General features: G+C 39.2%; 2 protein-coding genes across 3 annotated transcripts in view; one reads left to right on the forward strand and one right to left on the reverse strand.

Moving 5' to 3' along the window:
- The window catches only part of LOC148369559 (carbohydrate sulfotransferase 11-like), a 32,774-nt gene extending 29,395 nt beyond the window's left edge, over positions 1–3,379 (forward strand). For both annotated transcript variants that reach the window (XM_088331621.1, XM_088331620.1), the window contains exon 4: positions 102–3,379. In XM_088331621.1, the coding sequence (XP_088187747.1) occupies positions 102–782 (681 nt within the window). In that variant the 3' untranslated portion in view covers positions 783–3,379. The remainder of the gene's footprint in view (positions 1–101) is intronic.
- A 3,067-nt stretch (positions 3,380–6,446) lies between these two features.
- Positions 6,447–27,505, reverse strand: tmem201 (transmembrane protein 201). Its single transcript, XM_088331622.1, has 11 exons — positions 27,246–27,505; positions 26,982–27,102; positions 26,696–26,890; positions 26,450–26,629; positions 23,348–23,679; positions 23,081–23,281; positions 17,086–17,303; positions 16,382–16,444; positions 12,799–13,077; positions 11,666–11,785; positions 6,447–7,738 (listed from the first exon to the last, which is right to left on the reverse strand). The coding sequence occupies exons 1-11, from the start codon at positions 27,344–27,346 to the stop codon at positions 7,644–7,646; spliced, it is 1,905 nt and encodes a 634-aa protein (XP_088187748.1). The 5' UTR covers positions 27,347–27,505; the 3' UTR covers positions 6,447–7,643.
- Between the last annotated feature and the right edge of the window lie 279 nt (positions 27,506–27,784).

The following is a 27,784-nucleotide window of genomic DNA, read 5'->3' on the forward strand; positions in this document are numbered from 1 at the left end:
GAACCAGTGTTCTAATCGACATTAGTAATTAATGAAGCTCATATTTTGTATTTTGAAGTTGAAGCAGAGCTTGTCTTTATGTGATGCGGCATCCCTCCCAGGTGGCCTGCACCAACTGGAAGCGCGTCCTGATGGTCTTGACCGGTGACGGTCGCTACACGGAGCCCCTGGACATACCCGCCAACGAGGCCCACGTCCCGGGAAACCTGCGCTCGCTCTCAGAGTTCTCCATCCATGAAATCAACCGCCGCCTACGCAGCTACCTCAAGTTTGTCTTTGTGAGAGAACCTTTCGAGCGGCTGGTGTCGGCTTACCGCAACAAGTTCACGCGCAGCTACAACACGGCTTTTCACAAACGCTACGGAACCAAGATCATCCGGCGGCACCGGACTGACCCGGACCCGGCGGCGCTGGAGAAAGGGAACGACGTGTCTTTCCGCGAGTTCGTGCAGTATCTGGTGGACCCTCGGACGCAACGCGAGGGGCCTCTCAACGAGCACTGGGAGAGGGTGCACTCCCTCTGCCATCCCTGCATGATCCACTACGACGTGGTAGGCAAGTACGAGACACTGGAGACGGACGCCCAAGCCGTGCTCTCTTTCGCAGGGGTACAAGGTGCCGTTCAATTCCCCACGTCCGGTAAAAGCACCAGGACTGATGGCGACATGGCGGCTCGCTTCTTTGAGCACATTAGCTCCTTCTACCAGAAGAGACTGTTCAACCTCTACCGGATGGACTATTTGCTCTTTAACTACTCGACTCCGGAGTATTTGAGAGTTTGATGAGCTTGTGATCTTGGCTCTGGTGTTTTTGTGGTTGGGATTTTGTACTTTTGATCACTGTGGACTAGAGGTGAGATCGGTCTAAATTCAGCCTGACCTTGGTCGCGGGTTTATAAACCCTAACCTGGCCAAACCATACTCTGGGTAGAGTCCCTCAAATTAAGTGTGCGCTGCAAGTGCAGCACCAAATTAAATGGTTCGGGGCCAAAGTGCGCATTTCGGTGAACAAAAGTGATAGTGACACTGAACGAATTGGCACCAAAAAGAATTTCCTTCTGCAGATTGCAAGCTGCATATAGCGATACATTTTGCCAAAAAGCAGAAAGAACTTTTGTAAAACTTAGAAGCTATTGTCAAGAAGCGGAAATTATATTTGACGTGAGCGAAGTGGAAAGAGGAAGCGGTGCATCCTTTACCCCAACACTGAGGAGGAACATTTTTGAGGACGATGTGATTTGGAGTAAAACTGATAGTTCGGTAAGCGTGTTTTTATCTGACTAATTACTTGAGTAAAAGTAAGTGCATGCTGTGCAGATCCTCCATGAAGGAAAAAAGCGAGAGGCTAGGCTGGCATGACTTAATGATTGACATTTTAAGCCCGAACATGGCCCGAGATCTTACTTCTACTGTGGATTGATTCGATTCCTTCTTGAAGCACCCTATGATGTATTTGTTTCCTGAAAATACCTGAGACGTTGATGTAATTTGCACTTTACCTGATGAAAACAGCAATCATACTTAATAGTGTTATGATTTTACCAAGAATTCAAAAATCCACACTAACATCGCATTTGTTTTAGGTCGGACATTTCAATTAAGTGTGTGATGTTTATTTGCATCAATTATTTGCATAGTAGGTATAACCTCATCAAGTGTCTGATTCTTCTCATACTAACCTCCATTTTAATCACGCATTGCTAAATTTACTACTACTTCAGAGTAGAATTCCACTCTGATACATCAAATCAAAGTTTTAAATTTTTCAGGCGAATATGAGGAATGATTTTCCAGTATATTATCTAAACACAAAACAACCTGAGTAACAAACCTCTGACAATTCCATTATTTGGTTTTATTGAGAGAGAAGTTATAAATTGTATTATTGTCAGGGAGTCTACAAATTAAAGTGTGCTATGGTTTGTTTTTGCTACGTGATGAGACACATATGCTTAAAGCAACCTTATTTCTCGTACATTCACTTGTTCTAGGGCTGGGCAATATGGCTTTGCAGCTTAATTCAAACTCTGCAAATGCAATCTTAAGAAAAAAATTATGATGTGCAATGAGGTGGATTGTCTGATGAGGCACACTCAGATTTAGAAATTAATGAATCTCATAATTTGATCAGCAGAGCAAGAAAGCAACCTATAAATTGTAGCATTTAGAAACTGGGTTTTTATTGTCTTGCCCTATAAATAAAGACTGTGCTTTTTGAATTAAAGCATCAATTAATATGTAACTCCATTATGAAAAAAAAAGTCCATGCAACGAAAGAAAATATTGGCGTGGTGTTTGCTTGCGAGTACTATTACTAATTCTATTACTTAGGGATGAGGTGTGCGTTAAATCAGAATTCTTGGTCTCACTATCGCCCTCTGGTATGAGGCAAGAGGATTGTGTGCCTCGCTCCGCATCTGCAAACATTCGGCACAGGAATGTAACATACTAATTGTAATAATTTCTTTCATAAAGTGAAGTCAAGAATTTTGAAAAATGGTGACGTTAAACAAGAAAGAACTTCAAATATTTTTAATTTTGTGTTTCCATGATGCCTCCCCTGACCCCACGTCACTGTTTAAAACTGGGATCGCGTTGAAAATATTAACGTACACCTTTCATTTCAATTTGCCCTTCAAAAACTGTCGAAATCCAATTTTTTTTTTCAACCGAACAAATGTTAGAAATAAATTGAAAAACTAAAAGGTGCTGCGTCCCAATTAATAAAAAAAAACCTGAGGCATTCTATACACATGCTCATTAGTCTTTCCATTTGTTTTTACAAGTCACTCCGTATCTTCTTTTATTCAACTGTAAAATGTTTATTTCATATTGCTTTCAAATTTGGCAAGTTGCTGGATGACACACCTGTAATTGAAAGAATTGCCCCAGCCCTACGATACGTGTAAATGAAGCAGAATCATGATGTAACGTGGCTCAACAATTCCTATTTGAGCCGAGAACTACGGAGTTAAGCATTGTTTTTGCGGAGCAGGTTCTCCTTATGCTCGGAGGTACCGACTGTGAACATGATTTGTTTTTTATTCCAAAGAACGTCTGATAGCTGGAAAAAAGTAAATTATACATGTTGTGGCGTTAGGTATTTATTGCTGTAGAAATGTTATTTCTTTTAAATTGTATGTTTTATCATGTAGGTTGAGAGAAATTTGCTATATATAATTTTTTTTGACAGCAAGAGTCAATTACAAAAAACATCCATGATGAATCACAAATCTTTTGTAATTTAAAGAGTGAAACTAAGCTACAGTGTTTAAAAATTGATTACATTTGAGATGCGCCGTTAATCACTGTAGTATCTTTGTAGAATTGTTGCCACTTGAATTGTTTGATGAAATAAATATTGGGAAATAAAAGCACAACATTGTCTTTTTGTGTTTTATAGCGAAAAATACATCATTTAAGACTATGGTGGCCAAACCTTTTAAGTGTGTGGTCAAATTGGGTAAGCATTAATGTCAGGCGAGCAGGACCAGAAGGAAAAAAATGATTGAAAAATGTAGCTCGCTATCTGAAGGATGACATTGATGTCGGTACATATTTCTTAAGAATAAAATGTTTGTAGTATATTATAGGGATTGTTCACATGAAGGCAAACTGGGGACAGGCGTTGCAATCCATTTTTTAAGTAGTATTTTTTTACTTAGTTTGCATATTTTGGTTTGGCCTGCTGGTTTTAAAAAAAACTTGTCAGGCAGAATGTAGCTCCTGGGCCGTAGTTTTCCCATCCTATATCGAGGAGGAGGAAAATTGATAGTTTGATTAATGGGAGTCACGGGGTGAAATGTTCTTATTCAAATCATACCAGAGGAATGAACTTTCCACCAGAGGGTGCTAGAGCTGCATTCATTTATTATATCCTTGGTTGGTCGTATCCCTTGACCACTAAGATAATAGGGGCACAGTTTGCTGTGGTGTCTTAGGTGAGTACAGCCTGATGGCGCCCATCCCTCTCCAGGCCAGCATATGTTTCCTTATGGGCTTTTTAAAAATCGTTTCTAATAATGGTGAGATTAATCATTTGATGTTTCCTTAAGAAAAAAACTTCTACTTTCATCTTTTTTAAGTATGAGCTAACAATGCCCAATTGAGTTTAAAGAGCCCTTATGTATTTCTTTCCACCGTGCCTATCTGCACTTATCTTTTAGCAAAGCTGTTTGAGATGGAACACATAAGGTAGGAGGAGTGGGGGGAGGTTGGTGAGTGACTTTGCGCTTGCTATCGCACATTTGTTAGTGTAGCATGAAAATGATGAAAGTTAAGTCCAAAACCCAACCTAAAACCTCAAAGCATATGCCCAGCTGAGTTAAAAGAGCCTTTTGTGTATATCCGCCAGAGGGAGAAGAATGAAAAAAGATGAAAACAGAAGTTAGTTCGAGCATGTCTGAGACACGCATGTGCACGCGTGATACAAGCAGCTTGACGGATTACTTGAGCCAGAAGATAGCATCAGCAAGTAGAATATTTTGAGGTTAGAGACACCACCTTTAAGCCAGGATATGACGGTTGCGAGAAAGTTCAAATTACATACAGCTCCTTTGAATGACACAAGAATTGCTGTATTGATATTTTACGCCGCGACAGATTCAGCCGAGCGACACCGTGATGGGTTATCTGCCCCCGCTGATTCCAGACATCAGCTGGGCTACCCGTGACAGAGGCTTGCACCCAACTGAGGCCAGTTACCCCACCATGCTGGATGAGGATTCGGGCATCAGCTCAGTGACCCCTCCTACTTATTACCTGGTACAGCCAGAACCCAGTAGAGTTCCTTTTCCACTACACGTTCTGGCCTGGCCTCTCCCTGGGTACCTTTTCAATGACTGGTCGGTGCTGCGTCATATTTGGCGACAACCAGAGGCACAATCCCACCCAGACAAGGGACAAATAAATGGGCAGTGAAGCGGTTAATGTACTTTGTAGTGAGTGTGTGGCAGTTTTTGTAAAGAGACTTGAGAGGCGTAATAATGTGGATGCAGCAAAGCAGGGGTAGAGAACATCAACACAGAGAGTACCGTATTTTCCGCACTATAGGGCGCACCCCGAAAAAATAGTTTTTGGCCCTATATCTTCCATAGATAAGGCGCACGGATTATAAGGCGCTACAATGGGAACGTTGACAAAACAGTCCGATGATTCAGTCCAACTGATTAGCCCCTTAACATTCCCAAAGCTTGAAAAGAAGCAAATACGTGTCGTAGACATGTGCGGATGCGGTGTCCGTACGATGTCACTTAAATGAGTCATTACAAATATCATTCGGAAGGTTGAAGTCTTGGGATTCAAGAAATGCCAAACATTTCTATTTTCTTTTTCGCTCGCAACTTTACTGTGCATATGACAATAAACACTTGGAATTGAGTTTAATTCACTCAATTCATCACAGCAACATCAAGATCGTTCTAAAACAAGATACCGGGAAAATATGAAGCCACATAGCTCACCTAAGTTCTCACGTTCAATAATGATACGCAATCATGGTCTTCTTACAACCGTGAGTGAAGTAAATCCAGGAGAGTAGAATATTTACAAAAACAGACTAATGAAACATGTTTCTTTATGGCGTACTTTAGCAAGCTTGCTACGCCATTGCTAAACTCGGCCGATTGCAGGGTTTGTTTTGGCCATCTAGCCAATCCGAGGCTCCGAATAACTTCAGCCAATAGCGATCGATTTAACGGATGATTGACACATCTTTTTCGGCCAATTGCAGGGTTTGTTTCGGCGCTCTAGCTAATCCGAGGCTTCGAATAACTTCAGCCAATAGTGATCGATTCAAATGATGATTGACACATTGGTTAGCAAATGAAACGCCGGTTTATAAAACCCAGCATACACCGCGGACTACTCCACGTTCGGGGGAAAATCGAGTCGGCGGCTGTTGAGTAAGTTGCGAGACCTTGCGAATTTAATATTGAGCCATATATAAGGCGCACTGTATTATAAGGCGCATGGTCAGCTTTTGAAAAAAATTAAGACTTTTAGGTGCGCCTTATGGTGCGGAAAATACAGTACCTAAGGCTGGGCTCCGAGGAACTAAAAATGGGTTACTCTTTCAACCACAAAAGGTTAAAGCTACACTTCATTTCAAAGTTACTCTGACGTCGGCAGCGGGTTAGACTGACTACGTAAAGCTCCGACGTAATACTGCATTTTCATAAACGCGTGAATCGGGATTTTCCAACCGACACATAGCATTAATCAGAGATCGATAAAGTCAGAGGAAATGAAAAGTTAATTTACGACACAAAGTTACATACTTTCGCTACTTTACTTATGCAGTTATCAGCTCTCATACGCAAATAAGACATGAGAGTAAAATGAGACCAGGCTGTACTAGCCCAAAACACATCACAGGAAATGGTGCCACTACAACCCTAGTGGTTAAGGAAGGCAATCTCCCATTCACCAAATTGCGGTTATCATATGTAACAATTTTTAAGACCTGGGGGCAACCATGTTATATGATAGCTTATGTATTTTTCTTTATCGTTCCAATATTTTGTTTATTTTACTACTAAGCGCATTACTTAGTGCTTCCATGTCCTTTAAAGGCCCGAAAAGTTGTGATATGCTATATAGTTCTCAATAAAATGGTAAATTTAACAAAAAAGACAATATTTAATCATCAGTTGTGAGTGTGTCCGTTCCAAAAAGTTAACTAATGCACAATAATCGGAATTGTCTCAGAATTTACAGAATACTGGATTTAAAAAAAAAACAACATGTTTCATTGACTTGAATAGGAAGGATTGTATTACTCTAAAAGTAAAAAAAAAAAACGATCTCATTCACCTTGGGAAAGCACATCAAAGCACACAAGCATCACTTTACTCACACAGTAATCAAATGCATTTAAACCGTTGCAGGCAAATAAGAAAAATCAATCCAGAGCATTTGTAACCCTTATTTAAATTTGCTTTTTACAAAAAAAATTAAAGGTGAATACATCTGTTTATAATTAACACGATTTTAGTGCATGTGGTAAACTTACAGTAGACATTGAATTTAACACAGGGATGTGTTTACATTTATAAGGTTCCGACATTGTTTTAATCACTGATATAAAACAATTACATTTTTAAAAGAATGAAGTGCAAATCCCTTCAAAACTGATATGAGTTTTGCAATCATTTCAACTTTTGTGTTCGCATCACTTCAAAGACAAATGCAGTATGAATAATAAAAAAAAAGATCCTTTGATTTAATGTTGCATTACCAACAGTGCAATCAAGCAGACTCCCTCAAGAAGAGCGCAAAATGGTGTGAAACAAAAGATAAGCTCCATAAAAATATGTACAAATAAATTAACGTGGGGATCAAGAATTGCATAACGGCAAACTGGGATAAAACTTTTCTCCTTTTTCTGTTTGGTTTTGAGAACAGTTGCATTGCACCATGTCCTTGTAAACCGTCAAACTTAAAGTTGGCGGTCCATAATGGATGAGTGGTCTGAAAAGAGATTGCGTGATAAACCAAAACCGTAAGTGTGGAGTGAGCAACACACTATTGCTTCACGACGAATTTGTAACCATCGGGGCGGTCTCCGAGCCCAAAATACGATCGGGATTCCAGGTATTTAGGGGATTCCAAACGGCGCCGACCAGAGGGACCATTCCTCGCTGTTCATCTCCATTTGTGGGATAGCCAGAGAGCCGCAAACAGCAGGTTGGCGCTCAGGCTGAGGAATAAAAGCACCATCCAAAGGCGCCGTGTCGAATCTGTGCAAAACCAAACAAAGCATTAAAACTTCAACTCAAACACGCTGGCGGTGAATGCGTCGGTCTCAAATTCCATTTGTAGCCATGGAGAAAAAAACGTTGGGTTCGCAACAAATTAAACACGAGACAACCTAGCGGTGAGGACGTTGTATGAAACTCAAGGGCCCACTGTATATCTCTTCTAAATAAAAGTGTTTTGAGGATAGCTGCCAAAGAGATCTGATTTGCCGCCATTTTAAGACAACATTTTGCCTAAATTAAGGTTTCAAATGCAGGCTGGCCTGACTTTCTTTTGCCTCAGCATAGATTGATTTGCCATTGGATACATTGTTCATAATTGAGAACAAATTTACATGTTACATAAATAAAACCTTTTAGGAAAAATAATCAACAAATTAAAACTGACTTCTTATTCTAATATTTGTAAAAAACGAATAAAAACTTGTAAGAGTCCAAAATTCTGGTTACAAAGAACATAATATAACATTCTTTCTAAATTATTGCATAATAAAACTTGATCATATACAGAAAACTCAAATCTCCCTTATACTTGTCATAAAAGCAAGCAAGCATAAACATTATCATTCAAAAGTTGCTCCGTTCATAAGTAGACACGAGGGCTGGACAATTTAAGAAAAAACTTCAGACCTGTGTTGCAAATTCGATACGCTTTTCAATTTTTGAAAGAAAAGTGCATTTTCCGGTCTAGTTTTGTTTGTGACATGCTAACTTATCTCGAGATGACATCCTTAGGGACTGAGAGAATATGACTTTACACCAACCATTTTGAACATATGCAAGAGATATTAAACAATAAAAATGTCAAAAATCTACAGTATAGAATGTTTTGGAAAAAAAACTAGGAAGAGGAAGCGGATTTCTTCTTCGGGGTGGATGTTGGGTGACCTCTCACAGCGCCACCACAAGCCGGTGGCAAATCACTCAAGTCAAACGAGTTCGCCGAAGTAGCCTCCATCTCGGCATCGTTTTTTTCGTTGCAAACAAAGCGAGCGGTTCGATGCTACTGTGCGCATGCTGCCTGGGGATTTCCCATCATGCATCATTCTGATCACACGTGAACAAAGCGAAAGCAGAGCAGTAGGCCTACATTACAACATAGTTTTGAATTTTCTTTGGATACAATCATCAAGTCGCAATGGCCGAACCTGAATTAAAACGCTGTAAGTCATTCTGATCTGAAAACAACAGGCAGTGTTGATTGAATAAATTTGAAATACATGTGGTCTTAAAAAGCATCGGATTTCATGTGGTAGTTGTGTAGTGAAAGGAATCCTGTCTCTTTAGAGAACCGGCTTTTTCGGCTCAACTCATTAAAGAGAGCCGGCTCTCAAACGGCTCACTTGCTTTGATGAAATGAAATGATCTGCATTTATATAGCGCTTTTTCAAGTCAATGACTTCCCAAAGCGCTTCACATTGTCCTTCACATTTCCCAATAGCGGCCGTGATCTGTGCAGCCAAGTAAGGCGCTAACCTGCTTATTGGGGGTATTGGGGGTTCAGTGTCTTACCCAAGGACACTTCGGCATGTAACACGGACAGGCCTGGATTCGAACTGGGATCCCTTAATCCTAAAACGATCGCTCTACCTCCTGAGCTACTGCCGTCCCAATGCATTATATTACGAATTGTTATGTTGTATAAAGAAGTTAAGAAAAAAAGGAGGTATGAAAGGAGAAAATGTTGGTTATCCCTTGAATCAGTACATTGCCAACAATAATTTAATGCAGAAAATGAATTCATAATTTGAATAAGAAAATGATGTATTCTACCTAATTATATTTGCATGTATTTTTTCCTTCTACAATGAACGTCCAAGCTACTTCATTCTTGAACTTTTTTTTTAGAATAAACCTCATTCATGTCGAGCAACTCGGTATCTCACAACATGTTAATTAACAATTATATATATATATATATATATATATATATATATATAACGAAACACATGTACAATACAACATGCTAAACTACATAAATAAACACGTTTGAAAAAAAATATATGTTGTAAGATTATTTTGTAAGGGAAAATACGACAGTTTGTAAGGGCATGGAGCCATGACAGGTATGAAAGCAGCTTACACCAGCCAATGAAAGTTTTGCACACGCATCTTGCAAACTTTGGCTGGTGCTATTAAAACACACTTCTGATTGGCCAGCACAGTTAAACCCGGAAATGTGATAATTCTTGTGTGCCAAACACGCCGTCACTCAAATAAAAAACTGGAACTTTAAAAAACTGCTGTGATTTGCAGTTACACTATTGCACAATGTCACATCGGGATATCGATTTCGGTTAATATATCAGCCCTAGTAGACACACATAATAACATAATAACAGGGAGCGCAGTTGCTGTGTTTTGCGGAAACGTGGCTCACGTTTAGCATTCCGGACGCTAACGTGTAGCCACCCGGAGCAATCCGGCTTCAACGCCGCTAAACAGAGACACAAAAACCGGGGAGAATCGGAGAGGAGGCGGACTTGCTAACACGAGGTGGTGTATCCCTGGATTTTCACAAAGAAAAGTTTTCCATCTGCCGCAGGGATGTCGAAATTTTGGACTGGCGTGACGTCATCCACTTCGCTACAAGCACCCCTAGGGCATCATGTTCATCTGTTAATAAACAACAGGGTAGACTGCTGGAAGTGTGAATTTCCCTACGGGGATGAATAAAGTATCTATCTATCTATCTATCTATCTAATATAAAGGGAATTAAAAACGAAGCCCACTATGTTTGTACAACATTGAAGAAGACTACATCTTTCAAAGAGATTTTAGTCTATAGAATTATTTCAATAACTTTTGGACTAAATGCATAATACAAATGATTGAAGAGCAAGGTTTTGTTTTGTTGTTGTAAATGTAGTAGGGCCCGACAGCTTTCACTGGTTTACCCCTGCCGCATCATACAGGATCCCTGCCCGTCCCTTAGAAACGCGTCTAAACATCAGACTATCCTTTTACAACACCTCTCTACTCATTCCTATCGCCAACAAGAGCTCTGGCTTCCACTAGATTTACCTAACGGATAGATAGCGATTATGAAGACGAGCACTTATTGACTACTATGCTGAAAGAAAATGTGAATGAGGGCTGCATGGCTTATGTGAGCTAGAGGTAAGATCGGGCCTATAAAAATCCAGCTCTTGCCGCAGGTATAAAAGCCCGAACCAGTCCTTACGTGACTGATAAACTATATTTGAGGGACCGAGCCCAACGTAATCCCGGGGTGCAGCTTTAGGTTCACCTAGGGCTCGGTCCCTCAAATCAGTGCTTAAGTGCAGTGCCGAACTACACACGGCGCCAAAGTGTTTCACTCAAGTCAAAATACTGTTACTTCCGAATTTATGACTTAAGTAAAAAGTAGTCATCCAAATAATTATTTGAGTAAAAGTAAGTGCTCCGACCTGCGTGCATGATGTGCAGATCCTTCACGAAGAAAAATAAATGGCGAGAGAAAAGCCGGCCAAACATAATAATTGAAACTCTATGCCCAAGATCTTCCCCCTCATGTGAGCCCTATATTTCTAGACAATAGCGCCATGGGCAACCAAACCGTGGAGAGTAGTGCAAAAATTGTCACACTGACGTGAGAATTCGTCTTTTTGTGTTATTTCATTGGGTGGTTTGCATTTCTTGTTTATGTTTTCTTTTATTTTCCATAGCCTCCACCGATGTTTCATTTGGATGTATACATTTAGGACCCGATTTGTGGCCGTTAAAGTTTAAATATCAGGAGTATCGAGTACATATTGAATAAAGTAAACCCGTCCTACAAGCACACACACACACACACACACACACACACACACACACATTATATATATATATATATATATATATATATATATATATACAGTATATATGTATAAAATAAATGAGGATTAGGATGTTTTGGAGCTTACTTTGAGAGGGGGGGCTGGTTTCCTGTAACCTCGTTGTCATGTCAACCAGCGACTTTAAAGAATCGGACGTGCTGCTCACGTTTCCCTTCTCACTGTCGTCTTCTTGCACTGAGGTCAAATCTAAAAAGAGGGTAAATGGTAAGTGGTCTGCATTTTATATAGCGCTTTTCAAGTCAATGAAGACCCCCCAAAGCACTTTACAATGTGCTTAACACTTACCCATTCAAACACACACTCTCACACCAATAGGGAGTCAGCCATGCAAGGCGCCTACCTGCTTATTATTAGGGCTGCAATGTAAATGGTGAAAATCAACACAGACCAGGTCGTTTTGGGGGGTTTAACCCCCAACCAAAATGTTAAGGGGTTAAAGCATTGGCTACTTATTCGTAACATTGTCAAGTCATGTTTATTTGTATAGCCCTTAATCACAAGGAGTCTCATTGTTGAAACTAAACTATTTTTTTGTTGACATTGTCAGACATAATGCGGCTTCATACACAAGAGGCTTCAACATGTTGCAGAGTGTAAATCAAAATTACTTTGTGTATTTATGGTTGTTTAATTTTTGGGGATGGCAGGTCATGCTCAGATTATGTGCAATGGTGTGTTTTTTTGATGACCTAATTTTGTTAGAGGTTCCTCATATTTGCGAAATGCTGTGTAGTAGTTTGTCGCCACCCGTCTATGTTATGACATTAAAGATTGGTAAAAGCAACATCTGGTTTTGTCAACTTGCATTCGGGGGCAAGAAATTATCTTAAAATGTGAAAGAAAAAAAGATGTGATGAGTATTGATATCAACTGATAGGAAATGTTTTATCGTGATAAGAATTTTCAACATATTATCCAGGCCTAGTGACAACCCAATGTTTCTTCATGTTACCTATGCCACTTTCGCTCTAAGAGAGCCGCGACCTGTGTTTGAATCCTGTTACAACCAAACATACCCAAACTTTTGAGTTTTTTCACAGGTAAAAAAAACGTGTCAAAATGCTCTCTGGTATTGTTTAGTTGGACCGACCAAATGTGAAGGCCGTCCATTGTTTGGGGACCACTGAACTGAACCCGTGTCCCCTATTTTCATTAGCAGAGTCATAAATGTGACTTATCGACTCCAATTGAGAACTCACCGCTCTGGCTCGGGAAACGAGTCACTTCCGGTAAATGGCGATTGCTGTAAAGCGAGGTCTGGTCGCCGTGGAGCGATGGGGACACCGGCGGGGACTTGAAAGCAGACGCCCTGAAGCACGTTCTCGGTCTGAGGCCACCCACGTTGAGCCGTGCCGGGCTCATGAGAGGCCGGCCCTGGCGATCGTAATCCGAGCTGGACGCGGCAGAGCCGTCGAGTGAGGGAGCTGGCGAGAGCCCGGGCGATGACGGCCGACTGCACGATTTCATCGAGAAGTAGTCTGTCGCAAACGGCGGGGACAAACTGATCAATGCGCTCAAACAGGGGAAAAGCTATTTTTGGCCACTAACGGGACAGTTCAAAATAAATTGGAAAGCGAATCAACAACCTCATTATCTAGCACAGGGGTCTCCAACTTTTTTCAAGCTGAGAGCTACTTTTACTTACCAATTAGCGCAGAGGTCACACACTTTGATATGCATTTGTAAAATAACAGCACATCATGTTATTACTATGTTGTTACTAGGGCTGCAAAAACGAATAAAGAAAACCAATTACAATCGATTATTAAAAGCGTTGGCAACTCATTAGATTAACAATTCCTTGTGTCACGTGATTTACTATATGAGCCACCCAGTACGTTCAATCAATACGAATGAAAGTGCGCTCTATTCCATTGTGACCCTGCTAGTTGTAGTACCGCTTTGGTCCTGCAGAGAGAGCCAAGGCCGTTTTTATAAAAAAGTGACCTTACATTCTTAATATTAAACATTGCATCATTAACAACCAAATTGGCATGAAAGTTTTAACTTTGTGTTGTTTGACAGTTTCATCATGAAACACAGTTTATAATTTTCAAGGGAATAGACCGTGCTGCAGAAATACAGAGGGTAAAAAAAATGGAAAATAGGTATTTAAATAAAAAAATATGAATTATAGTAACTCTAACCAGGGGTCAGCAACCTTTCCGGTGTGGAGTGCCAATTTCAAATTTCCTTGTAAATCAGTGTACCACACACCATTTTACCTGCCAAAATCTGACTCCCATGCTAATATGGACCCTGTTTTGGTATATAGACTTGTGACTTCTAGGGTAACCTTCTGTGACATAAATATGTCAGCACAGTGATTTTGAAGAGCTTCAGAACGTTTCTCACAATATTACTATTATTAATAATAATAATAGTAGTAATAAAACAAACTAGATTTGTCCAACACCTATTCAGCAACACATCACAAAGTGGAGGTATTCCTCTGTAGTTGGATCCCAAAGCCAAAAAAAAAACACAATAGGTTTAAAGTGTGTCTTGCTTTGCAAACAGTATAGGCAGGGAAGTCTGATGTTAAATGGAAAAAAAGAACGATTTGTTTACACCGCGGGATCCAATGCAACCAGGGTTTCATTCACAATAAAATGCATTACATATGGCTATTATAGTACCCCAAATAAAAGCTATTTGTGTACAATTAGTTGAGATTGTGGATATCATAGCGTACATTGATTCGTCTCCAGTGTTGGTGACTTTTTCATCCGCATTAACAAACGCATTTTGTAGAATACGATCGCGCTTTGTTTTAATAAACGAGTTATATAGACTTCTATCGCTTAATTCTTTTAATTAGCTCTTTGTATTGTTTTAATAAACTTATTATATAGAATGCAATCACTTTTGTTGGAGCGCAGCAGAAGGTTCCTTCATGCGAGGGGGGGAGGATTTTGCAGGAGAGTCGGATTTAGGCACGACACCGTACCTGGACACCGCGCGTTTTATTGTATCCGCCTTTTCAGACTCGTCCTTGAATTCATGTTCATGTTTCGTCTCGTAATGACGTTTAAGACTTGACGTGCGAGGTACAACGCTCTCGAGGCATAATGCACAAAAAGCTTGGTCATATTTTTCCATAAAACCCCATTCGTCTGTCCACGCTGGCTGGAAAGAACGAGATTTTTCCGCTCGAGGAGCAGTCATGATTCGTTCATTTATCGCGCGCCGGTGTTTCTGCGGGAGGGTTAAAACAGATTTCTCCTCTGCGAGGCACCGCGCAGACACACGCTCACCGTAAAGCCGCTAAACAATGAAAGCGCGCAATGAAAATCTCTAAATTTCAGGTAAAAATGCGCATTTTAAAAAAATCATTATTACTTTGCCGTGCGCTCGCGTGCCACCAGTGCCATAGGTTTTTTTATTGTTTTATATTACAGGATATTCTTTTGTTTTGAGCACTATTTTTATACCTGTCCAAAACTTCAACATTTGAATAGAGAGGAAATTAAAATGTCTGGGAAATCAGGTTCATTGATTAATCCCCAAAAAATTATCGACTCTTTCATTGATTATGAAATGAATCGTTAGTTGTAGCCTTAGTTGTTACTATGTTCTAACCAAGTTGATTTTGGAAGTAGGGTTGAATAGAATCAGTCAACCAGTAAAGAATATTTTACTAGAAAATCACAATGACCTTAAGTATTTTTAGAACAGGTCCGTGATCTAGGATTTTCAGACAATCATATAATAGTGAGAATTACATTGTTGCAAAGTAATTATGGATAAAAAAAATACAATAGTGTAATGAGCCAACCATTTCAAACATCAAAAAAGTAGAGATCTTCCAAATGCTCATTAAGGAAAGCACTGGGTTTGGCAAGTGACTACAGTATTTAATCATAATTAATCACATTTTCCCATTGATAAATTGTAATAAACAGACATGTATTACTTAAAAAACATCTCTATATTCTTATGAAGCAATGATCAAATGTCAAAGTGAATAAGAGCATTGATTTATAAATACCGTTTATTGGGGAAAAAAAGCATGTTTCAATTCTCACAATGTAAAAAGTATAAAGATTCGTAATTACAATTATTAAAGGGAGTTTGTATTTTTTCGTGCATCTAGTGGTAAAAACAATATTGATTTGAATAATAAAAAAATACAAAAAATAATTAACGATTGTATAGACATGCATTATTTTTAATACTGATAGTAACAGAAATTCGCATTTTACTTACCTAGAGGGAACTGACCTAAGTTTCATCCATTGTGCTGCTACAGGTACACCAAATGCACGTAGAAAAGCTAAGCAAACCATGAAAATCAAAGGTGTGTAGGTTTGCCTGCTTAGAGTCTATATTGTCTGTCTTCATCCTTGTGCTTTTTAGCACTCATTTCTGGGTGCAATTAACAATGCAGCAACATGTAGTGGTTAAGCATTACACAATGTCTCTAAGAAATTGTATTTTTGGGTGGATAGAGGCTTTGCAGTCTCTGACTTTGATTTTAAGCCTTTTATTAAACTTACAGAATACCTGCACAATCAAAAACAAAAAATATATTTTAAAAAGTGTGCTGTTATGTATGAAAATAGCTTCCAAATCCAGCATTATCCATTTATATTCCTCTCTGAATTTATATTATTTTTCATCGGAGTCCTGTATTATTTGTATGAAGGGATAAAGTTAACATTGTTCACTCAAAAACCTTATGACAGCGTGTCCACATATATACATAACGTTTGAGAACACATTTTGATTTTGACTTCAATAGAGCAAACAGTGATAGATTCTTGATGTGCTTTTCAATACCTGAAGGTGGGGAGTCTTTGTAGACTGAGCCTGGTCTGCTTCCACTAAACAAGTAGCCGCAATCTGAAAACCAAAACCGAGATGGGGGCATTTGTATTCACTTTCAAAAGGTCAGTGTCAAAGTAGCAAAATGTTGCCATTGAAGAGAAAAGCGTATTTGAGGAGGCAAAATGAAATCTTACGCCTCCTTGTGGCAGAAGAGAAGAGTTCAGCTTTAAGAGCCACAACCCCTCTATGGAAACCATCCTGGAGTTTCCAACACAGTAGAGCTATCATCGGGCCAAAAAAATCCTAGCCCGACCCGACCTGCAAGTATAAAAGCAAGAACCAGCCCGAGCGATTAACTTGTTTTGAGGGACAGAGCCTAAAGTGAACCTAAATTTTTACATTTTACTTATGAGAAGGGGTGGAATTGGCCATCCCTGAAAACACCACCCTCTCTAATCCATGTCCCACAGTGCTGGCGAACGGCAATGAATTTTGCTGCCCAGATCGTCCATGAAGAATAAGAAACAGAGCACATGACTAGTGGATAATTCAAAAACGAATCAGAAAGAAGCCCGACCTAATGATTGACATTTTATGCTAAGCAGCATGTGCTGATATATCTATAATTGATTTGACCATATTGATCAGAGTTCTTTACAGCTCAAATTTGACTATAAAAAAACAAGCAGAGAACAGCATGATTGGCACTAGCTGACCTGTCATGGTGAAGCTGGAGATGGTACCAAGGCAAAGGGCGTTTTTGAGACGCCGCGGCAGAGAGGTAAGCGAAGCCCTGGGCTTCGGGGGAGTCTTTTGCTGGTTTATGAGCTTGTGGATGTTGGGAGGGGGCGCGGGAATGAAGGAACGGATCATTTCAGGAGTCAGTAAAGGGTCCTGGCTGCTGAGTGAGTTCATGGGGGAATACGGGAGGTTCCTGCAAAACAAGAGCAGTCACAGTCTACCAATGCACAAGAACGGAAACAGTGCTGTTTTGGGTAATTCTTTTTTTCATTTTTGTCTAGCCTCTGTTAGAGTATTACATGCAACAGTGGTCATTTTAATGTGTTAACAATCTACTGTAATTTTACCACACTAGTAACAAGCAGGTGTCTTACTAATATGCAGAAATGTGATCCACAAATGGGCATGGCGTTGGTTTGCAAGAGCTCAGTCTGAACTTTCAAATTTATGGAGCTGAATCAAATTATTTTGCATTGGTTTTAGGCGATGTATGTAATAAATACGAAGGCAGCTTTCTGTCGTGCAGCAGAAGTTAGTGCCAGGTTTTGTCTTTCTGTCAGATAAAGCAGCAGCTATCAAGCAGTTTGCAGCAGCTCCGCATGCACGAGCATTGAAGTAATCACACGAGATGTTGGATACTTGGACATTGGCGGACAATTTCGACCTCGGGTTAAGACAACTTTGCATTCACATACAAAGAGACACATGTTGCTTACATAAGCAGTTTATTATATAGTAGATAAATATATATTATCACAGCAACAAAGTCCTACAAAGTAATAAATATTACTCAGGGTGAAAAAAAAAAACACTTCAGCATGCAGACAACATACAAAAAGATGCAAAATACAAGGCTTGAAAATCAACTTTGGGTCACATTTCTATTTATCTCATCATTTTCACATCTATGTCAGAAATCCCAAAGTTCGGGCAAAATCTAGCTATTTTCAGAACATGCTTGCATGCTAGCTTGTGGTACTCTTTAGGGGATACCGAAGAGCATTAATTTTCCATTAAGTGCAGTTTAGTTTACACTTTGTGGACAACTTTCACTGGTTTGCTGTATTTCGTTGATTCAAACTAATGACAAATCAACAACCACAATGCTACATCATTACTAATTTACGATAAGCAAAAATTGAGAAGAAAGTGGATTAGGTTGTAAAACTGAGAAAAAAAAAGAATGAAGAGGGATGTTACTAAAACCTAAGAATGACTCAGATGTATGCCTTGTATACAACGGCGATTGGGATTACCTTTAAAAGTATTGCCACATTTAGGACTTCACATATTCTTCAGGATAGTTTGTTATAGAGCTAATTTAACATTCACTTTGCTAGTATGTGTACAAAACTGTAAACACTTTGGTTCGTTTCAAAGAGGTTATCATTACAACAAAACAATGATGCATAACAACTATAGGTGGTGTCAGATCTCCTCAGTGTTTCCCAACCTATAAACCAGGCACCCATTGACAATACAGAAAAATCTCATTGAAAACATCAAAGAAATACTTTAATGCATCTTTCACATTGACCCACTCAGTGTAAGATTTGGAGTTGCTTGGAATGACTTCAGATAATATACTGTAAATAAACTGCTTTATTCAGTCTAACACTGGATACATAATTTTACTGAATCATCTGCTATTCCCTTTGCTTTCTTTGCTTTGTCTTTTAACCCCTTAACGTTCCTGTACAATTTGCCTGGGATCCCATTCCAAGACTTAAGTAAATTGAATCCTGTTCTTGAACCGTTTGGATAATATGGACAGGCTGATCTCTTTTAAAAGGTAAGCCTCTGAAGTTTTGTCGCAAGCTGAAATAATCACCGCAAGTGCTACTAACATTGAGTTATCAGAGTTGAAACACACAGAAATAGCTTTCTAATAGCTATTCTCGCCTGAATTCTTATTTGAAATGAAAGTTCTGCAGAAGAGTGTAGCATGGGAATCTTTGCTGGAAAAAAGGTGAGGCAACAGTTTGAGGCCTAAACCTGGTACCTTGTGAAATTTTATCACAAAACTAAACATTGTATTTTACACATTTTTCCATGGGTAGGTTTAGGCGTTTCCAAAAGTGACCATTTTGAGACAAGCATAAAATGTTTGTAGAGAAAGATTTGTAAATCCTTGACTTTTTTCTCCAGAAGTCAAATCAATGAATGGGCACACTTGCAGGTAATAATGTTGGGCGAAAATAAATCACGGATTGCCTTGTGCGTGTTATTTTCGGCTCTGATTTGAATATACCCCCGGAAAATAGTGAACATTTAGGAATTTTATTGGCTAAGCAATGTGTTAATCATTTAATCTATAACTACTGGCTGAAGATATTCAGACCAATTGGAAGCAATATTCAATTCAGAATAATTTTACAAGTGTTTATTTACAGAGGAAAGTTTTGGAGCGAAACAAACACATTTCAAAAAGAAATGTCCAACAAAGCAGTGATATCTTTGGGCGGATTTATATTTATCTGTCATCATTGTTGTGTGTTTCGGAGTAAGTATTTTACAAGGTTGGGTTCTATTGATTGTCCTTGATGTAACGAAGCAATTTTTGCGGACATTCTAAAAACTTGAAGACAGCCAAAGGGCGGAATGGTGAGTTACTCCGGCTAGTTTTTCGGGTGTCTTCTTTCAGACTGATTGTGATTTTTCCGTGATAAGTATATTTTGATCATATGTTTCATCCCAAAAGTTTAAGCTTCCCAATGATATGTGTGTGGCATGACATATTTCAGTGACTGGTGACACATTTGTTTATTAAAAGTCCAGCTGCCCGTCTGCATACTGTCCGAATGTTAAGGGATTAAAACTTGTTGTGGCATGTTTTCACAGAAATCAATTATTTCTCATTTTAAGATCGTCTTAAATTCTAACATTTTCTGCGGCCCCCTGGTTGAGAATCATTACCTCAGACGGTATGCATCAGACTGAGTAGAGCACTTGACATTAAAAAAGGCAAGTGGACAGTCAGAAAGCAGAAGTCAAGACACACACCAGACAGGGTATTGGCTACCATATTGAAGTGTCAATTTATGTGCAAATTAGTAATGCATGTACATTTATAATCAGCTGATAAGGTGAATAATATGAAGTGATCAGAAAATGTATACATTTGACCTTTACATCATTTAACCAATCTGAAATAAAAGGTTGACATGACTACAGGCCACTGGCTGGTGTGTGAAGAACAAAATGGACAGTAATGAGGACATTCACACAAACAGTACAAAGGGGAAAAGAACCAATGAAAGATACAAATCATGTTTCCCCAAAGGTTTTTTTAAACACTCTTGGAGCTACATAATTCTCACTCTGCTTCAAATTCATTGATATCAGTGAGCACTGAATTTTCCGGACACTACTGGTCACTTATTTTTGCTCTGTAGCAGGAATGGGCATCATGCAAAACTTCACATTGGAATCATAACAAATCCTTGTGTATTTTGCACAAACTTAGTTTCTAGAAATGCAATACTAAACTAAATACATTTTCAACCACCAAAATGGAAAGTGATAAAGCAGTTGTAGTCAGGGCAACAATTCTTACATCAGACAGAGTTCGTTTTCAGCCAATCAACCTGCAGCTTGTTTTTCTCTTGCGCTTCTTAGTGTTGTCTCATGGGCCGGATTCAATCCCTTAACGGGCCTGATCTGGCCCGGGGGCCGCCTGTTTGACACCTGTGGGTGAAGGTTTGTCCCTTTCCTCAGCCAAAAACTAGTTTGAAGAAATGTTTAAGAAGGATCAAGGCATGTAGGAGGCTTCATGATAAACACAGCGTGCAGATGGTTGATGGGACCCGGAACAAATGTATTGGTTTGAAATAAGTGTTTGTTATTAACTTGATGTTAACGCTCCTGTGGGGTCAATTATACCACAGAACCATATCAGCCTCACCGCATGACGTGTAGCTCCTCCCTGCCGCGTTAGTTTTGTATATTACCATGAAATAGAACCCTGGACATGCCTTAAAAAAATTCCGAAATGGGGTCGTTCTGTCATAGGTTATGAACTTATAAAGTTATCGGCAAAGAAAGCCTAGAGGAAACTTTGCCTCTTTCATGGCCAAGAAATAAGAGTGAGGTGACACATCTAAGACTCATGAAGGTCTGTTAAAAGGGAAAACAATGTATACCTACACTGCTTTACATTTGCATTTAAGAGTCGGTCAGAACTGACGAATCTGAATCTATTTCTACGAGTAGTTGGTACGGGGCTGACTACTTCCTCGTAGATGGCCAACATTTTGCATCAACCCTTACAAGGTAAGCGACTTTGTGGCCATGAATATAAATCTGCAAATAATAATTGAGACCCCCTTCTGAATGAGTTTTGAGATAAGTTTGCATAATCTGGAAGAAATAATACAGATATGCGATCTGGAATACCGACTAAAGGAGTCGCTCGCTATGGTTGTTTCGGCCGCCAAATTCGCTTATGCTCCACTTATGATACACTATGGTGGGCGTGGCTTAGCGCTCATCAGATAAATGAATTGTGTGATGTGTTATTTAGTTGAGCAACAGAGGCACCAACTAGCAGTTAGCTCACTAGTTTGGCATTTTCCATAACATGGTTCTACCAGTGGATGACAAATAATACGAAAACTCGGAATCAAACTGCTTTAAAACGGTCCTTTGGAGCTCGTGTCGTTCTGCAAATGGCAACGTTTGTATCATAGAATGTGTGGAAAACATGCGAAAAATGATCTCATCAACTTTTTAGTTGTTTTAAAAAGCTGGTATCTATGTGAAGAGGATTATCCTATTACCAGTCTTTAGTTTATAAATTCATAAACAAAAGGATTCATGTACTCCTGTTTGTCAATACATATGCACACGTGTTGAAAATATTTTGTGTTTAAAAGAGATGTTTTGTAGTTATGATTTAAATAGTATGCGACACATAAAAAGGTTTATTTAGGCTAAATATGCGAGTTTATTGTAGAGACCCCTCGCTACTTTGTGCTTCAGTTATCGCTGGTTTAATTTAAAAAAAAAAGAACAGGGAAAAAAAAGAACAGGACAAAAAAAAAAAAAAATCGATTCAAAGAGACCAATTTATAAGAAAAAAACAACAGCTGCTTCCCGCATCATTGAGGAACGTTTCAGACAGCCAAGATTCAAGCCGATTGGCAATTCAGTAAAATATAAAATAAACATTAAAAAAAATAAACGACAAATGCTTTCCAAACAGACACAGCACTGCTCTCATAAAATCACGCTGTGTCCGCTTGCTGGCTCAACTGGGCGAGCGAAGGGTAAGGCGGGGAGCGGGGGCACTCAAGATTCAGCCCTAGACTTGAGATCTCCAAAGCTATTTCATATCATACCATCTTTCATAATGCATCGTGACCGGACATATGCTCTGGGTCTTTCTCAACTCGCTGAAAGGGTTGTTTTTTTTTGTCGTTTTGCCAAAGCGATGCATCTCTCTGGCTCAAACGGTCAGTTGATCATCGCCACCCCTCCCCACCTCCCTTCACCATCTCTCCTTCTCTACTCCCCTATCTCACTCTGCTACCCTGCATTCTAGCTAAAAATAGCTATTTTAACTAAAAAATAAAATAATACAAATTTCACGAATAAATATCCAAGTTCGGATTTCAACAATTTGTTCACTGCCACAAACATGATAAAGATACATTTTAAGTGTGCTGATCATGGTCTCTTGGTGTGACTAAAAACGTGACATAGTCAAGTGCAATTCTTGTTCTTCATATTTTTGGGGTGCGAGCCAGTTTTACTCAAAAACAAGTTATACTCTGAAAATTACAGGAATTACTTGATGAGAGACTGTAGGCTTAAGTCAAGAGTTTTAAGTTGGCAGAGGGGGGGAAACTTACTACATCATTCACATGTCTCATCATCCATAGAACACGTTTATGCATGATATTAAATTTAAAAAATAAATATGAAGCAGTACAGACAACAACCATAGTACGTCAGCGTTGAGATTCTGACCTTCGATATCTGCCACTCCGTTGACCTAGCGGGTTGCGTGTGGCTACAGAAGCTGCAAAGCTGACGATGCAACAGAGCACTGTGACGACACGTGAGGCAATCCAGTTGGACGCGTCGTCATTCTCAACATACGGTGCCAGGAGGTGCAAACACAAGACCAGGAACCACAGCACCGAAGAAACGATGTCTATTCTGCGCAACCTGAATATCACACCAGACGGATTATTGGCTTTCCTTCCCATACCATAGAAGAGGTAAGCAACTTACCTAGCAGCTCCTGCTAAAAGAAGACCGATCAGACATGCCGACAGACCAGCACAAGCGACTACCATCTGGTGAGCTTGTCCCCAAAGCCACACAAAGTTGGCGTACTCTACAAGCGGATCTGGGAGGAGGTCCAGCAGGTTCTGCCATGACTGCGCAACTCCATCGTTGCCGTTGCTGGTCGAGGACATGTTATGAACGTCAGGTTGGAGAGGAAGAATTCCTTCATTTGATGTCTGCCAATTGGTAGACACAGCAAGCAGGAAAGTACAGATGAGGAAGGAGAGACATCTGAACAGTATTACTGCCAGAGGACAAGACGCAGAAAGGGAGTCCTGAGAAGAGAGCAAACATAATAGATTAGAAGCCCTTAAGGCTTGGGACTGAAATTAAATCAATTAAATGGGAAGAAATTATTTCTGTAAAAAGTAAAAAATAAAATAAAATTAGATAGCATATTAACCATTTGGATGAACACAGCCTACAAAGTTGAAACATGCCCTAAATGGAAAAAAAAAAAAAAACTAAAACATGTTTTTGTTGACAGAAAATATCCATGGTTTCAAGTCCTTGGCATCATTTGTGATATTGTATATGACCCAATGGAATCCAATTTGGAAAATGATGCAACTAGGCACATTTCATAGCGCTACATGGTGATGTCATCAACTAACAGGGATTGGAGAAAATGTTAAAGTTAAATTAACGCTGTAAAAAAGTCGTGATTTTGAGAAATCTTTTTACAAGAAAATGTAAAACTTGAAAATACTTTTTGGGGGATTAAAAACTGCAAGCATTACAATTGCATAGGACTGGCCCAAAAATAAAAACCCTTTCTTATTATTCATTCAGGACGATTACAATATTATATGACTTGAAACAATACACCTCTCCTAAAGGTAAGATCTTACACCTGAACTCTAAAAAGACCCAAACCTTTATTTTCGGTTGGGTCGGGCCTGGAATGTCAATCATAAGTTCAGGCTTCTCTTTGGCTACAGCTCCTTTTTTAGCTCCACCGCTTCTCTCGCGCCTTTTTTCTTTAAATCAATGACTTCTCTGTAGCTGTTATTTCATCCACCAATTTTCTGTTGCCGCCAGCTGCCTTTTTTATTCACCCCTGCGCTCCTCCCTGAGCCACTGCCATTTTTTTAATCCACTCGTCGTTGTTATTCAACGTCTCTCTGAAATCTTTGTTTTTTTTTCTGCCCAAAATCCAACATTAAGTGATACTAAAAAAGTTGCAGGCCATGGAATTTTCATAAAGAAAAGTGTTGAAACTTCCCGAGTCCAGACAAATAAAATATGAAATTTCGGGGGTTTTTGAACAGGTCCTGCAAAATCAAGTTAATTGGTCTGGCGGCATCCCGACAAAACTTTTAAACTTCAGTTTTGCTTCAGGCCCGGCACTGTCAATCAGGTTAATTAGTCACGTCCAGGTCTGGTTTCAACACTTGCAGGCCGGATTTTTTTTAGGGCCAATCTTACCACTACCCTGTCAACATACATTCACTTTAGAGGTCGACCAATAATCGGGGCCGATATTTGGGAATTTTACAGATTTCTGCATCGACTTTTTAATTAATTTTATCGGATGATTAAATATATTTCAGACTAGGCAGGCAAGAGCTTTCCTTTCAAGCAGTTTCACTCTCTCACTTGCTCCCCCGCCTCAACCACAATTTTAAAAAATGTACACCAATTTTTAAGCTATTACAGTAAATAAATATCGGTCAAAATATTGGCTTCCTCTTAGTACGAATAATCGAAATTGACCCCGAAAAACCCATATCGGTCGATCTCCATTTCATTTGAAATAGGTATGTCAAGCTATTTCTATAACAGATGTAACACTTTGGATTACGTAAAATGTACATATTTTTCTTAACTACTAGAAACACTGGATACTGTTTTTTCCGACTGTACGTAAAAAACCCAAATTTACCTGAAATTCAAAAGTACCGTAAATTTAGGACAATAAGGGGCACCTGATTATAAGCTGCAACCAGTAAATTTTCAAAGGAAGAAACATTGTGTACATGTATAACCCGCACCTTATGATAAGCAGCATGTGCCCACATTGAAACATATTTACAAAGAAAGACGGTACACAGAGTTAATAAAATATGGTACCTTGACCCCTAAATTTTCCACTGGCCTGCCAGGTTACCCACCGGACTTCCGATAAAAAAATGCATGTCTGTACAATGTCACGAGTCACTGAAATACGTCATGGAACATTTTTTGGAAAGCTTCAACTATTGGTTATGTCCGTGGGTAAGTTCAATGTAGATTGATTGCATCAAAACCCATGTTTAGCATCCAATCAATAAAATATAACTATGGTAATTCACCAATTAACCCAAATAGAGAGTGAGAGGACGAAAAAAGCCAGCAAGCACAAAAACACCAGCTCGTTTTCTTTATTGTATAGAACTGTTCTAGTTGACCAAACACCCCATTAACCAAATAAACTATAAATCCAATAAAAAATAAAAAACGCAGTGTCTTACGATTATACCATCACACAACGTCACGTTACAATATCAATTAGATTTTGGTTAAACGTGCAGCCCTAGGTTAAAGTACACAGAAGCAAAGCGTAGAACTTTGACTTCAGCTCAGACTCCAACTTTAGAACACCAATTGCAGATCTTCATTTGTTGTTGCTTTGGACAATAATTGTCCATAAGTATAAATCGTATTGTAATTACTTGATTGAAAACATCATTTTTTGGTGCCATTTTGTAAAAAATTACGTACTCTAGTTTAAATTTTTGTTAAATGATGCATCCTTTAACTGTTTTGCCCTTCAGAAACATATAGAGGGGTCTTCGAGTGCCTTTTTGTGGTTAACATGGTACAATCTTAATTCATATCTTATATAGAAAAAAAAACATTTTGATTTGAATGTATTTATTTATTTTATGTGCAACTGTAGCGCTTTTGTTTCAATTCCATGCACCTTAAAGTTCACTGACTTATATATATATATGATAGATATAATGCAAAAGAATATTAAGGGTATTTTCCAGTGCGCCTTATTTTGCAGAAAATACAGTGGTCTTGAAAATCCAGCATTGGATCCATTCACAGTACACATACCTTAATGAAGCCCTTCAGCGACTCTTGAGTACGTCTAAAATGATTGCTATGCAGGACTGTCCTAAGTTGGCGGTTTTGATATTTGATGTAGTAGTCCACGGCTGCCTGACATGGCCTGCATAGCTTGTAGTGCTCCTCCAAGTGACATTTGTATGCATCAATCTCTTCATCGAAGTTCCCCTTCAAAATGAAAAGAATGATTAATCCTGGGCTTTGCATAGGTGCGGGCAGCATTTTCATACATACGTCATCCTTTGGGATGAAAGAAGCCAGCAGCTTTATCATCGTCGACTGGTTGTGATTGCACTTCCTGCAAAGTAGCATCTTGGAGTTCACCCACTGTGTGGTACCAAGAGTAACCTGAGTAGGAATGCTGCCAAAAACTGCATGGTTCAGGTCTTCCGTGTACTGAGCCGGGATGGGCTTGTTGTAGTCCCCATTCTATTCTCAAAACAGGAAAAATACATGTTGAGTAACTCAATTGTGGCAAATCATACTTTGTGTGCAGTAAACGTCAATCATGCAAACCTACGTCCTGAAAACCATTGTACTGATCACAGCCAGGGCAGTCCCAACAGTTCCTGTTGCCAAACGGAACCACTGTGTCCTGGTTACAGAACCAACAATTCACAGTAGCGTTCACAGGCTTCTTCCTGCCAATTCATTAGATATTATTAATGAAACTAATATGTATATTCTGATTGGGGAAAAAATGCATTATTTAAATACTGTAAAACGATATCAACAGGTAATGCTATTTTTCCGTTCACGTGGGCGAACACAACCGTGTTGTTACCTGTTAGCAAGCTTGTAAATGAGCACACCGCCGGCGAAAAAAGCTGTCGCGCTGTAAAATACTTCTGGATATAGTTGAAAAAAGTTGCTGAATGTCTCCATTTTGAAAATAGAAAAGCCACTGTGTATGGGATGAATAGGGAAGTTTGTTTTTTATTGCTTTACAATGTCCATGTAGCAGCACGCCGCAAGAGCGGGGAAAATTAGCTTCTCTTTTGTCTAGGTCCGGTTGCCAGAAACGGAACCTACGTCACTGAGACGCGTCCGAATATGAACAGGGGTAGTTGGCTGATAAATTAATGATCATTTAATCCTTTTAAATGTATTGACTTTTTTTGTATCGAAATAGAAATATATTAAAAACATAACTCCATATTTTAAATTTTGCAAACAGATTTGGTATTTTGGATAATGGTCTCTTCCTTGTGTTGAATCCAACATGTTCTGATCATTAATTTTCTGTTTGTATCTACGTAATCGTGCAGCGTTTATTGTTCCCTTTATATTTTTTATATTTGTATAGAGGGCTCCGCGCTTTGT

The sequence above is a fragment of the Urocampus carinirostris genome, chromosome 3 (genome assembly GCF_059441175.1).
Source record: "Urocampus carinirostris isolate Australia breed hairy pipefish chromosome 3, RoL_Ucar_1.0, whole genome shotgun sequence".
Taxonomy (NCBI): domain Eukaryota; kingdom Metazoa; phylum Chordata; class Actinopteri; order Syngnathiformes; family Syngnathidae; genus Urocampus; species Urocampus carinirostris.

Excerpts from the sequence above, each read along its gene's own strand:
- tmem201 (XM_088331622.1), bottom strand. The coding sequence starts at position 27,346 with ATGGAGACATTCAGCAACTTTTTTCAACTATATCCAGAAGTATTTTAC. Across the intron at positions 26,891-26,981 it reads AGTACAATGGTTTTCAGGAC|AATGGGGACTACAACAAGCC; the intron begins GTAGGTTTGCAT and ends TTTTGAGAATAG. Across the intron at positions 7,739-11,665 it reads AACCAGCCCCCCCTCTCAAA|ATTCGACACGGCGCCTTTGG; the intron begins GTAAGCTCCAAA and ends GGTTTTGCACAG.